Source organism: Penicillium antarcticum, assembly GCF_028974205.1.
Source record: "Penicillium antarcticum strain IBT 31339 chromosome Unknown utg000009l_segment0_segment0, whole genome shotgun sequence".
In the NCBI taxonomy this organism is placed as follows: Eukaryota; Fungi; Ascomycota; class Eurotiomycetes; order Eurotiales; family Aspergillaceae; genus Penicillium; species Penicillium antarcticum.
The window spans coordinates 694,096-707,477 of record NW_026695307.1 but is presented as its reverse complement, the minus strand read 5'-3'; the positions used below and the strand labels follow the sequence as shown (position 1 = coordinate 707,477).

The window sequence follows — 13,382 nt, the reverse complement described above, 5'->3', positions numbered from 1 at the left end:
GTGAAGCTCTTAGGCCATTGTGCGGGAGGGAGATGCGAGGTCGAGCTTAAATTTTGTTCTGACGTCGATTGTTGATGCGGAACCTCCGCTCTCTCTCCGCAGACCGTCGACTCGCTGGCAATTGGGCTGTGGTGTTTTCTCTGATCACGAGGTCGCTCATTGTTGCATTGTTTATACTTTGCATAGTACATTGAGTGCCATTAGATCCATTGCGACCGCTGCTGTGGTGAATCCTCGCGCGCCAACCTCTTCCTTGCCTCCCTGATCTCTGACTTGGTGAATAGGCTTGGCCTAGACGGCTACACTATTCTGCCTACTAGAAAGAAAGGTCACTCGACGGCTAGAGCTTTGCACCAAGCCTTGCTACCTTCGCTCACCCCTATCCCGCTATCGACCCCGCGGGCACGAAGCATGATTTGACCGAAGTACGCGCCTGAACAGCTACCACATTTCATTTTGCTCGTCACGATATCTACATATCAAAATGTCACGCCCGTTCCCTTACACATACATATCTTGTCCTTGCGCCGATACCCCGGTCCCCGATCCGGCTAGGAAGCGAAGATCAAGGGAGTCGCCGCAGAAATCACCATCGAAACCCCCACCTGAGCGTGTGAACCCCTCAGGGGAAGATAAGAAGGAACCCACGAAATATGAACAACTCGAAGAGGATGAAGAGGAAGAGCAGACCTTTGACCCTCGCTCTCCGCGATCCAATTTCTCGCTGTACCCACCTGAGCAACTTCTCTATTGTGAAGAGTGTCACCAGATCAAGTGTCCTCGATGTATTACCGAGGAAATTGTGAGCTGGTTCTGTCCAAGCTGCTTGTTTGAAACGCCCAGCAGTATGGTGCGGAGTGATGGCAATCGGTATGTACTATCGAGAACAGCCTCACATTCGAGTATCTACTAACGTGCATGCCAGGTGTGGTCGAAACTGCTTCAATTGCCCTGTCTGTACAGCTCCACTGGCTGTCAGTACAATTGAGAATGCCACTGGGAATGGAGCCCAGCATGGTCCATGGGTGCTATCCTGCGGGTATTGTCTTTGGACCACACTGGATATCGGCATCAAGTTCGACAAGCCGACAAACATTCGCAGTCAACTGCAGAAGATGACCGACTCTACTGCTCAGCCTGCAATCGACAGGTCGAGACAAGCTTCTCGCACCTTTGGAGATCTGAAATCCCCACTTTCCACCTTTGCCTCTATCGATGAACAATCCGCTGCACGCGAGCACGAAGAAGAGCAATCTCCATCCCAAGAACAAGAAGCACCTCCCATGGGCACAGATGCCCGATTTGCGGCCTTGAAATCATTCTACCGTACTCAGATCGCTGAAACATCATCCTCGCCGAACGACCCTCTCAGCACAGACTTTGGGTTCTCTTCACCTGGTGCCCTCAACCGGCTGATGTCTCTCTATGCCTCCTCTTCCCGTCTAAGCGGTCTCTATGGCGGAAGCAAGAAGCCCAAATCCAAGCCACCAGTCATGCGCGAAGCCATAACAGCAAGCGAGGGACTTCAGCTCGCTCCAGAAAATGGCGACGAAGATTTAATCAAACGACTCACTTCTCCGAGCTGCGGCTGGGACGGCATGGCATCAACAGAGCAGCGCGCAGCCCAATCCCCAGACGCCCGCTTCACAGACGACCTCCTCCCGCTCCCAGCCCTCCTCCGCACCAAACGAGCCAAGCGCTGCAAGTCCTGCAAACACATCCTCGTAAAACCAGAGACAAAGCCCCAGTCCACTCGCTTCCGCATCCGCCTCATCGCTCTAAGCTACATCCCCCTGCCTACCCTCCGCCCCCTAGCCCTCTCAACATCCTCCACCCTCCCAACCATAGCCCCAACCCCCGACCTGAACTCCCTCCCACCCCTCCGACCCGTGCATGTTCTTCTCACACTCAAAAACCACATGTTCGACCCCGTCCGCATAACCCTCGCCACACCACCCGTCACACCCGGCAACGTCGCAACAAAAGTTACCGTCCTCTCGCCCCAATTCGAGATCGGCGCTAACAGCGATGTCTGGGACGAGGCTTTACAAGGCGCCTCGGCCCCGCTGAAGGGTGACGCCACTGCAATCGGTATGCGCGGCGTCCCTGAAGCAGGCAAGGTATGGGATAAAGGCCGCAATTGGACGACCGTTGTGTTGGAGGTTGTGCCTGGCACATTGCCGGGTAGTAGTGCCGAAGGCGGGGATGGGAATGGGGAGGGTGATGAGGGTGTTTTGGCTGTTGCGTCTCAGAAGGCTGATGAGGATGTTCTTGAGATTCCGGTGTTTGTGCGTATGGATTGGGATGCTGATGCGCAGCTTGATCAGGGGAATGTTGGGAAGGGGTCTAAACCTGATGACAAGGTTACTAGGGAATTGGCTTATTGGATGGTGCTTGGTGTAGGTCGGATTCAGCCTTCGTTGTAGATAGTTCGATGTGTTTTGAGGGTCTGGCTGTGGATAGTTTGCGTTGTGTTTTATACTTCCATACCCCGAGGTTACTTTGTTCCTTGATATATATACATCATCGCTTTTTTGTCTGATACAAGCATTAGAAGGACAGCCATATGGATATATTCATGCAAGATATATATATGCGAGAATACATGACATGTAGCTCAGGTCATATAGCCAGGCACAAATTTATACCCTACACTGGGTCCTAACAACAGGTAATTATTCTACGAGACAGGTCTGACTAAACAAATCTGCTACATCTAGAACACAGTGAAGGTTGAATTGTTGAATTGGAATATCGATCACATATCCGATCCCATCCTCATTAAAGAGAAACACGGCCCGGAAAGACCTCAGATCCTTTACCTCGCCCATGAACAGGGAAACAAAGGGGGAACTGGGGAGGACCAACCAAAACCAGCGAGTTAAAAAAAGAGAAAAAAACCGTCAATGCATTTTTATGGAGTCATCTCTTTTGGAACCCATAATGCCTATGAATCTAGCAACAATTCAAAACTAGAGAACACAGGGCATCAATTCCCCACGCATCGAAACCGAGCACATTCACAATCACATTCCAGCCCATCCCAAAGATAAAACGAAACGGCACAAGTCTGAGTACTAATTCAACATTTAGAACTCAGCACCGCTCTGGGGGAACTCGAACGCAACAGCGCGGCCAGTTAGGCGACGGTAGACCTCGCCGTAGGCGTCGAGGCGGTGGTCAACACCACCACGCTCCTTCTCGTCAAGGATGACCTTGAGGGTCTTGGAGCCGTCCTCCTTGGTGCGGATGCGCTTGCCGACAATCTCGACGGGGTAGACAAGGTCGGTGAGGATGGAGTCGTGGACGGCGGTCAGAGTGCGGGAGCGGGGACGCTTCTGGGTCTGGGTGGTGCGCGAGGTGGCGGAGCGCTTGGGGCGGGGCAGGATGCGGCGCTGGGCCACGAAGAGGACGTGGCGGTCGGAGAACTTCTTCTCCAGCTCGCGGGTCAGACTGGAAGGGGTGGATTAGTATTTGTGTGGTTTTTCGTCGGTGGAGGGGTTGGTGCTTACCGCTGCTGGATCTTGTGGAAGTTACCGAGGAGGGGGACGGGGACGAAGACAATGATGGCCTTCTTGCCGTGGCCGACCTCAACCTGTTGTGGGAAAATTGTCAGAGATTGTCCTTGAATTGTCTTGCATGCAAAATCGTGTCTCTGACACGGCGTCCTTGTGCGAAAATTTGGTCTCGTCTTCCGTAGTCCTCTGTTGTTGGTTGCTTCGCCTTCATGTTGATATGATTTTTTTTGCGTTGGGGGAGTGTGAATGGACACAATCCACAAATCCAACCTTGACCCCGGAGTATTGAAATCCTTCCAAATTTCGCAGGACGCCATTCCAGAACACACAATTCACATGGCGGAATCACTCTCGAACACCAATCCTTACCTCACGGGCAGAGACGAACTGCAGGGGGCGAAGGGTGGCCTTCAGGTCCTGTGTGTTGCTCTCGAGGTCGAAGAGAGCGCCGGCGATCGCGGTCTCCAGCTCGGAGGGGTTCTGCCGGGACGGCGAGTTGGAGGCGATCTTGTTGATGGCAGCCATTATTGCGAGCGACGGGGTGCTGCGGGTAGTGCTGGTGGTGATGTCGACGGAGGGGAGGTTCGCAGATTGAATCGAATGGGAATTTGCTGTGGGATCGGCGCATTCGCTTAGGGCGCGCTATTGCCTAAAAAGGTTTAGCGTGACTATCTTAGGGCTCTCTGGTGATTGGTGGACTGCGGGTTTGATAGGCCCCACTCTCTTCGGCTCTACCATTTCTATTTCGACCATACATCTGCGTAGGAATGTCACTCGAATTTACATCTAATCAATTGGGGAATAACAGTAGACTATAGGAGCACAAGTCTCAAGAGAAAATCAGAGACGCCTGTATCCATGGAAAACAATTGCACATCTTCAGTCCAAATCAGCAAGCACAACCTTCATTGGCCTTCGCAACGTTCCGATCACCCAGGTTGACTCGAGCATCCTCCCCAGTGCGACCCAGCGAAGTCTGGCCAGTGCCTGCGCCGGTGCCCCGACCAGTCTTCAGACTGCTCTCGGGGATGGTGTTGGCAATGGCCGTGAAGACGTCCACTACGTTAGTACCGGTCTTAGCACTAGTCTCGAAGAACAAGAGTCCCTCTTCCTCAGCATAGCTACCAGCCTCTCGTGTTGACACCTTGCGAGCATCACCAGACACAGCATCTTGTGGCTCATCCTCCTCCTCAGCGGCCCCCTCACCATTCTGTCCAGCGGACTCAGACTCGGCCTCGGCAACGACAGCGGGCTCGGAAGCCTCGCCGCCATCGTTGGTCAAGTCCAGCTTGTTACCGACAAGGGCGATGACGATTCCAGGGCTCGCTTGGCGCTGCAGCTCGGCAACCCAGTGCTTAGCTTTTGTCAGCGACGAAGGTTTCGTGACATCGTAGACGACCAGGGCGGCTTGCGCGTTGCGGTAGTACATAGGGGCGAGGGAAGCGAATCGCTCTTGGCCGGCGGTATCCCAGATCTCGAACTTGATCGTGCGCGTAGGAAGGGAGCATTTTTGCGTCAGAAATGCGGCTGAAAATATGACGTTAGCTCGGTCATCCTGGTTCGTACATGTAGTGACATCGAGGGGTCCGGAGACGCCGGTTGCGGGGGAATTGCGAGACAGTAGAGATTATGCACTGCCCTGATCAAGGGAAGTAACCTTTCTTCTATAATGGATACCTCGTGTCTTGTGGGGGACTGAGTTTATGGGGTGTTCTTACCGCCAATGGTCGGCTCCTTGTTCTCCTGGAAATCATTGTTGACGAAGCGAAGGACGAGTGAGGACTGTACTCCGACAAAAAGACATGGTTAGCAAGTGGCAATTGCATAGTATGCCATCAAGGTAGACGTACCTTGCCAACTGCGGCCTCTCCTAGCAGCACAAGCTTGACACTGCTGCTTGGCTTCGGAGCATTTGCGCTCGCTGAGTCGGACATGGCTGAAACAGCAAAGCGAAAGTAAGATAGAGATATCGGGCTCCTTCCTGTAGAAGATTTGTTTGTCGTTTAGGAATCAGGCGACCGGAGGAAGTATCAGGTTGATTCAGCTGGTGACCACAGGTCGGGATTGGGGGATGCCTGGAAGTAAGACACGAGTTTAGGTACAGTTCGCTGCTGATGCGCTCCTATTGACTGTGTTTCTTTGATCCTGGTCAGAAAATCAGACCTGAGAAACGCAAAGCTGATTATAGACGTTCCCGAGGATGTTGGTGAGAGCGGAGGTCGATGATGATGGGGAGCCCCGAATAGGCTTAGCGCATTTGTCACGGGAGGCCTATCCTATGAAGTATGACTTGTTTACTTCGACTTTACTCTGCTGAAAGGTTTGTTTGCTGTCTATTTTAAGACATGATCAAGGATCTAAAGCATAGGTGCTGTCAAATCTCAAATATGCGTTGAGAGTAGACAAGGTTCTCGGGAAAAGGAGAGTTGGGACCAGTCGTCGAGTCAGAACCAGGTACTCCGACGTCAGGCACGGTGCCAGACAGTTAAACAAAAACGTGTTCCTGGCGCTTTGACAGCTGTCATGGCAAAATAAACTAGTGCCCAACATCTCTGCACGATGATCTCGAATGCTCTCCGCCTAGCAAGTAAGACCCTAGCCAGGCTCGGGAGATATCTGCCGATGCAGCAGGCCGGCATCAGCAACCGTTCCTGGCTTGGCATTAGTTGGCAAGCAAATCAGCCCGATGTTAGCGCAATCGAGGTCGGTCAGGAACGAGCGGAGTTCGACGCGAGAATTGTGGATTGCAAAGCTTGGGAGGACGAAATGTAAAATGTAGAACTAGGCAGTGAAGGGTGGTAAAATATTATAAAAATTGATTGGCGCTGACAGTTTCGCGCAATATATAATACATAGGCATCAACATCAAAAAAAAATACACATACAAATATCCCGGGAGCATAGCCCATCCAGTAGTGAAACAAGAAAATCAAAACGTGCTATTGACCGTGAGGTCGAAGCTCTAGGTTCTGGTATCAACCCATGCATCCCATACAATATCCGTCCCGTCTATGCCAAAACGCCGGGTAGAAAAAAGAACCAACAAAGGAAATAAAAACAAAAAACAAAGGCACTTTTGAGAGGTCGGACCGTGGTATCGAGTCGTATCAGAGGTAGGAAGAATTTGAGGTGAGGCGGATGTGAAGGCTGAGGGCCCGAGAATAAGTAATAAGGCGCGTAGGCGCAGGCGAAAATGAAAGCTGTCAAAAGTGTCCACGCTTGGTATCCGAAAAAAAAATGCAGAAGTCGAGCCGAATTAAAAAGGGTATAGTGTCGCGTGAAGCCTATAGCGAGGCAGAAAAGAAGGATGGCTGAGACGAAAATAGTGTTACAGATATCTAGACCGTGTTAGTTTTGATGCCCAAAAAGTGAGGTGCGTTGGTCTTACCAAAATCAAGTAAAACTCCAAACGCATATGCGTCGAAACTCCAGCCACTGTGGGGCGCCAGACAATCCAAGACATGACCGAGTGGTGTAGAAAGCAATGTTGAGTATGACGAGGGATTCCGAGATGATTTATTTCGGCGGTGGTGGAGGTACACCGGGCTTCTTCACCCCAGTTGTATCGTATGCGCCGCGTCCCATGTTGAAGGCTGAGAGGTCTCGGAGAATCATGTTGAGGTCTGCAGAGGCGAGCATGATTAGAGAAGGGCGAGGAAATTTGGGAAAGGCGAGTGTTGCGATTGCAGGGCGAAGAATGAGATGGTTGAGACTCACGGATAAACAACGACGAAGCGCGGTTCTTATATGGATAAATTCTCAAACAATCGAAGGCCCAATCCACCCCCCAAAGTGAAAAAAGTCTAGACAAATGCTGGTGGGTGCAGCAGCAAATGCAGTCGAGATCGGAAAAGGTGACCCTTTTAAGGATAACCACTTGGGACAAATGCGGGATCAAGCAGAATCGTAGGGCAGGAATGTGACGAAACCCGACAAATCAGGAAAAGTGGTCCTCTCAATGCTGGACAGTTTGCTTTTTATGTGAAAAAAAAATCAAGTCCAATGAAACCGATATGAGGGTAGCTGCAGCTAATCCATAGAAATCTCGATCTGAACCAAGAAAACGGCGAGAAGGGATATGAACAGCAAGGGAGCAAAGGAGAAGTGCTCCGGAAGTGGCCCCGGTCGATCCGGGACAAAAGAGCAATCGACGTATCGCAAGGGAGAAGGGAGAAGGAAGGGGAGTAGGGAGAGACGGCTAGGTATGTCGAAAGAATTAAAATCGCAGGGGGAAATGATGTTGATATAGAGAGTTTTTTTTCTAAGGAGTTGATCTTCAGGATTATTGTAATTATATTTTTGCTAAATCAATAAAACCATTTAAAACATAAAAAAACGAAATGGAGTTAATCGTAAATCGGTAAATCGAGAAAAAAAAAAAGAAAACTAAAAAGGACCTAAAATAAATAAAAAACCAAAATAAATGAAAATGATAAACATATCCATATTTCTTTGTTTAGCACACAGCGGCTCTCCCGTCCCCTGGTCCCGGGGAAGAGGAACGCGTTCCCCCTTTCTTACATGTATACTTACACATGTACACATAGATCCTGGATTCATCACAATTTAATCTTGGATGCATCTAGCTCTTCTCTTATGTATCACTCCACCAAATCTCCGGGCCTTCGTGCATAAGTGGAGATCAGCCGCAGGAACGAGAAAATGGATCCTTCTTTACGTATATCATTCTCGCGTGGGTATACACACAGGGGCTGACATATGATGCCTAGGTCAAGCCCTGGAGGTCCCCTAGCCAACACCAAGTATTTTATTCAATCAAGGCCAGACATCCGGCCTACTAACGCGGTTCCCCGTGCAATTCACCATTTATTGCGGTAAGACCAGTCGCAAACCTCATCTCTCATCTCTCATCTCGGACTTGAATCGTGTTTCCCCCTTCCCCCTGTTACAGATCAGAAGAAAGCCAGTTTCCTTTAGGCGCCTGATTCTGAATCTCGTCACTTCACTTATTTTCTTATCTCGAGCAAAGACAGAAAGAAAAAAAAAACCGGTCTCCATCATAGGGGGTGGGGAGGCGCTAAGTGTATGAAAACCCGTCTCGATTACGTGAACATTCTTTTGGCCTTCTAGTTCCCGGAGTTCTGGGTCGTAATACCTTGACAGGGAAACATTCTGGACTTCTTCCTGACCCACCCCCATATCCCCTAATTAAGGGTATAGCTATACAGCTTGAATTCGCCACAATGGAACCCGACACATAATCCAGCCACAATTACAGGTACAGTGTACCTATCCGTGTCGGGTCGCCTCCCCTGCCCCGGTCCTAGACTCCTAGGCTGTTTCAGCTTATGGTCCACCTCGCCAAAAAAAAAGGAGGATTACCCTCCATACAATAGAATCGGTGAATCTGAGTTTCTCCCTCGTGGTAATCGGGTCCGGAGATCGACGGTTGATTGCAGCCTAGGACCGTTGACGGGATCAAGACCCATTCCCAACGCGACCAACGGACCTTCCGAACGGACATCTGGGCGGCTAAAACTTTGCGGAATCTAACGTCCACCAGTTCCCCGACGCAAACACTCTACCCAAGACCTGGCGTGTCTTATTCCCGAGACAGACCTCGGGTATAGGGGAACATTTTCACACTCCCGGATACAATTGGCGATCATCCCCTGTGGGCCAACGACCCATAAAAACTAGGTCATAGGAACGGTATTTACGGACTCAGGTGTTCCCCGATACCAAAAATGACCAAGTGTCCAATTGTCAAGGTAAACGAGCTTCCTATTCTTCCATAGTGGATCCCCCTCTGGGTCCCCTCTGGGTCCCCTCTGGCTATAGGAACTCGGGAAGACCCCGTTTCGATTACAGCTAGAATGACGCTAGAAACGGGAGAAAGCTGCTGCGCTACTCCATCGGTTAGTTAACCTTAATGGACCCAGTTAGGTTCCCCCTTTTCACCGTTGAGGTTGGTGAACGGAGTATAGATGGATGGAGACATGGAGACATGGAGAATTGTAGAGAGGCTGGACCGTGATAGCCTGATTTTCTAGAAAGGAACAGGTTAGAAACAAGAACTAGACTCAACGGTTTCCGAGACCCAGGGCTGTGGTTCGTGATTGCCCCGAAATCCCTCTAGCCCTTAGTACGTAGTCCAGAGTGATCTCAACGAGTACAAAGAAAAGAGTCTCCAGACCTCGGGTTGATGCATTAGTCTACAAAACAAGGTTACCGATTGCATGAACCGGCTTCCATCTGTTCCGGAACGTCTTAGCCGTAATGTAGCTCACCTTCCATTTCGGTCAATTTTCTTACTTTGGTATCCGCTCTGTCGCGGCCCTATATCTGCAGCATGCCTACGCAGTGGCGTTCAAATCTCAAGGGTGTCGAATAAACGGTCGCGAGTTCATCTCATGTTGGCTATCATGTTTTGCGTTGGGACCTAGGCAGGGGGGTCCCCTGGTCCCGGATGCTCCTTCGCGCCAGCCAGCTCTTTGTTTATTTGACAGGATTGTGGATGTGTCATTGCTCCTGAAATTGGGTACCTGTGTCTTGTGTTGGGATTCTCTTTGCTTTTTGCGCGTTCTCATTGTTTGTGGCGTTATGTGGCTTCAGATTGATTCACTTCTCTTGGGAAGATCACTAGACACAGGGAAATGGCGCACACTAGGTCTTCCGCGGATGTGAAGCCGGGCGATCCTAAGTACCATTTCCCGATTCTCTCTAGAATTCAGCTCCATAGACGGAAAGTTCTAGAAGACTATGCACTCCATAGTTTGATGGTAGCGGTGGACTGCCAATAGTGGGTGGTGTCCACAGCAGTAAGCCGCCTTACTCCGTTAAGGGCGTTAAGAAGGAAGCCAAATTAGATTAAACAAGAGCTTCCGGATTGACATGGGGACTGCGTTCCCCGTCCCGAACCAAAGGATGCGTCTATCCCAATTCTTAGCTCCCTGATTTAGAAGGATTTTCGAATCCCCAATAAAGGAGTGGATAGGTTCTGGATACAGAATGACAGGCCACAACCCACATCAGCAATAACCTCGGAAATGCTAGATGACGATCTCTCTCCGCTCACCACCGCGTCGGGTTCGATCGTCCCCCTTTTTTTTTCTCCCCCTGACTTCGGGAACTTAGTTTTTTGTTACCCATCACGACATGACGCGGGGCGCAGGGAGTATGACTGATCGAGCCATACACAGTACAATGTTGATACAATCTTGCATGACCCACTCACTAGGTCGGCTTCTCATCCCCTTCCGCGGCCCCTTCTAAGTGGCTGGTTCACGTTTCCATTTACTGCGTGAGGACCCCCTGGGCATGAACTAAAGTACTCTCTGCGTCACACATCAGCCTCATACGGGAGAGGATAGGTACGCTGTACATGTATAATGCACACTGTATGACATGCAAAGGAAAGGAAACGCCCGATCTGACGATCACTGCGATGCACCCTTAGGTACATACTCACAGTATACATGTACATGCCACATATTGCGAGCTTGGGACCACAGTCAGACAGACCGAACAATACATGGTACACGTCTCCCAAAACCGCTAGCCTGCAGATCAGAACCATGGTTGAACTCGATCGATCTTGCAGAGACCGGGGAACTACCCGCTCCGATAACCTGGTCCAGTAGATATGTCACATTCATTGCTAACATTGCAGGTGTATTTGGTCTGTCTAGGCCAATGATAGTGGTCTATAGGCTACACCGCATCCACCCCACAACTTGGTCCTTTGGTATGCAGGGACTTTGTGCTTTGGCTTTTTTCTCCCCTAACATACGACTGTACCTGTACACTGTGGAATGGTCATGCACCACCACCACATTGAGGCGCATAATATGACCGTGTACCTGGAACACCCAGCACTCTGGCATTGCTTCTACCCGATCCCAATATCCCCATTTCCGGGTCTGATCCACCCGGGACTGGGGGTGGGTTGTATCTGAGACTTGACGCGTCGGAGACTACCTGTCACTCCGGCCACACAAATACATGTACCTTTCCCTTCCATGTCAAAAGCACGCAAACCATGTCACATATAGAGAGTTTCGTTTATTTGGAATGATCAACTCGAGTATGTACATGTACATGTGCGGAGCAGGCCCATCAATATTATCAATCGTAATCTTAAGGTATGCTCAGCTGCTGCCCCCAGCCACTCTCATCTATCTGTGCCATTTGAAATACATACCGCGCGCACAAGTCGACACCTCGCATGTGAACTCAGCTCCGCGTACAGACGCAGCGGTATGCCATCTCGAACTGCAATACAACCCAATGTTAGCCAAAAATCCAACCCCAAATCAAGGACTTGAGCATAAAAACCGCTAGAAGGGTTGCACTGCTCAGCGCGCCGATTGTATCATCGAGCGACTGTATTGTGAGACAACTTACTTGCTCATTAGTTTGACAAACTAGAACCCGGGGCCCCTTGCCTCCACCGGCAGTTATGTCCTTCACCGTCTCATCGTCCCCAGGCCCGTTATCATTTGCTGCTGCGTCGACCGCCACGCCCAGACATTGGAGCTTATCTGCTAGTGTTTGGCGTAGGAGGGCGCTCTTTTCGCCAATACCACCGGCGAAGACGACCGCGTCCACTTGCCCGTTTAGCTTCACGTAGTAGTTTCCGATGTAGCCTAGGATGCGATCGACGAAGATGTCGAATGCGAGCTTGTGCGCTTTGGTGGGTGGGTTTGCGACTGCAATCTCGCCAAAGTTGGTTGTTCCAGTAAGTGCTTTCCAGCCGGACTTTTTGTTGAGGATTTCTTCAGCCTGGGTTTGGGTTTGGTTAGACTTGGAGTTCTTTTTTGGACTGTGCTGGGGGTTTACGCACTGTGCTGATATGCATCTCCTTGGTGCTTGCTGGGCTTAATTTGCCTGCTTCGTTGGTGTAGTGGAATACCAATCTAGATACAAGGCATGCTCTGTCAGTACCGCCGCGACAGAACGGGGGATATGGGATCAACTTACGAAGGATCAATATCTCCACTGCGCGTCGCGCCTGGTAATCCCGCCAGAGGCGTGAGTCCCATACTAGCCATAGTGTTAGCACATGTTCAACTTTTGTAGGTAGCAGGGTACTCACGAGGTATCAATCGACTTGCCATCCTTCATAGCACAAACCGAGGCACCACTGCCAATATGCATAGCAATAAGGCTAGTCTTTTCTACTGGCTTACCCAGATGCTGCGCGACAGATCGTAGGATAAACTCGTAGCTGATTCCGTGGAATCCATACTTGCGCAATCCATTCGCCTTGGCGACTTCCTGGTCGATGGGATAGGTGTACACGGGTTCGGGGATAGTCTGATGGAATGCTGAGTCGAAGAAGGTGATGCTCTTAACTTTCGGTAGCTCGTTTCTGCAAAGACGGATGATTTCCAGCGCAGAAAAGTTGTGGCTGTTGGTGAAGTGGGGTTAACACACTGGACAGATGTATATAGTGGGGAGCAGGCGATATGGTCGAGGTACGACGAGCTTACAGTGGCGCGAGGTCTTCCAATTTCTCAAGATGGTGCAGTGTCTCGTCATTAATCTCAACTTCTTCATGGTAATCTCCTCCGTGAACGACGCGGTGGCAGATGTAAGCTAGATCGTCGACACTGGCGACTTCGGAGAGCTCGGGATCGCTGAAACAGCGCTTCAAGAGGTAATTGAATGCATCCTGGGGTGTTGCCAGCTTCTCTTTGAGCTCTTCCTTGTGTTTTGAAGCTCCCTTCTGATACTTGAACGATGGTGGGGGTGCGGTGATCCCAGAGATCTCCGCATCTGCGATAGCTCTTGGCGGGTTTTCGAAGGTATAGAAGGTGATTTTGACGGAGGATGAGCCCGCGTTGACGGCAAGAATAGACCTTGTCATATTGTAGACGTTGAAAGTATGTGAAACAGGAT

The 13,382-nt window shown here is 50.4% G+C and overlaps 5 protein-coding genes across 5 annotated transcripts; 2 read left to right on the top strand and 3 right to left on the bottom strand.

Moving 5' to 3' along the window:
- Nucleotides 1–484: 484 nt before the first annotated feature.
- Nucleotides 485–2,426, top strand: N7508_008625 (putative dynactin Arp1 p62 subunit RO2; the record flags this gene model as incomplete). The annotated part of the gene is made up of 2 exons (XM_058466688.1): nucleotides 485–870; nucleotides 926–2,426. 2 exons carry the CDS (start codon nucleotides 485–487, stop codon nucleotides 2,424–2,426), a joined length of 1,887 nt encoding a protein of 628 aa, XP_058314534.1.
- A 663-nt stretch (nucleotides 2,427–3,089) lies between these two features.
- N7508_008624 (40S ribosomal protein eS7) lies at nucleotides 3,090–4,043 on the bottom strand (the record flags this gene model as incomplete). The annotated part of the gene is made up of 3 exons (XM_058466687.1): nucleotides 3,090–3,453; nucleotides 3,513–3,595; nucleotides 3,888–4,043. 3 exons carry the CDS (start codon nucleotides 4,041–4,043, stop codon nucleotides 3,090–3,092), a joined length of 603 nt encoding a protein of 200 aa, XP_058314533.1.
- A 364-nt stretch (nucleotides 4,044–4,407) lies between these two features.
- On the bottom strand, nucleotides 4,408–5,452 carry N7508_008623 (Rab family GTPase; the record flags this gene model as incomplete). Its single annotated transcript, XM_058466686.1, has 3 exons — nucleotides 4,408–5,045; nucleotides 5,237–5,300; nucleotides 5,369–5,452. The coding sequence occupies 3 exons, from the start codon at nucleotides 5,450–5,452 to the stop codon at nucleotides 4,408–4,410; spliced, it is 786 nt and encodes a 261-aa protein (XP_058314532.1).
- A 625-nt stretch (nucleotides 5,453–6,077) lies between these two features.
- Nucleotides 6,078–6,290, top strand: N7508_008622 (uncharacterized protein; the record flags this gene model as incomplete). Its single annotated transcript, XM_058466685.1, has 1 exon — nucleotides 6,078–6,290. The coding sequence occupies one exon, from the start codon at nucleotides 6,078–6,080 to the stop codon at nucleotides 6,288–6,290; it is 213 nt and encodes a 70-aa protein (XP_058314531.1).
- Nucleotides 6,291–11,714: 5,424 nt separating this feature from the next.
- On the bottom strand, nucleotides 11,715–13,350 carry N7508_008621 (uncharacterized protein; the record flags this gene model as incomplete). The annotated part of the gene is made up of 6 exons (XM_058466684.1): nucleotides 11,715–11,753; nucleotides 11,886–12,263; nucleotides 12,325–12,397; nucleotides 12,462–12,524; nucleotides 12,577–12,891; nucleotides 12,974–13,350. The coding sequence occupies 6 exons, from the start codon at nucleotides 13,348–13,350 to the stop codon at nucleotides 11,715–11,717; spliced, it is 1,245 nt and encodes a 414-aa protein (XP_058314530.1).
- Nucleotides 13,351–13,382: the final 32 nt, after the last annotated feature.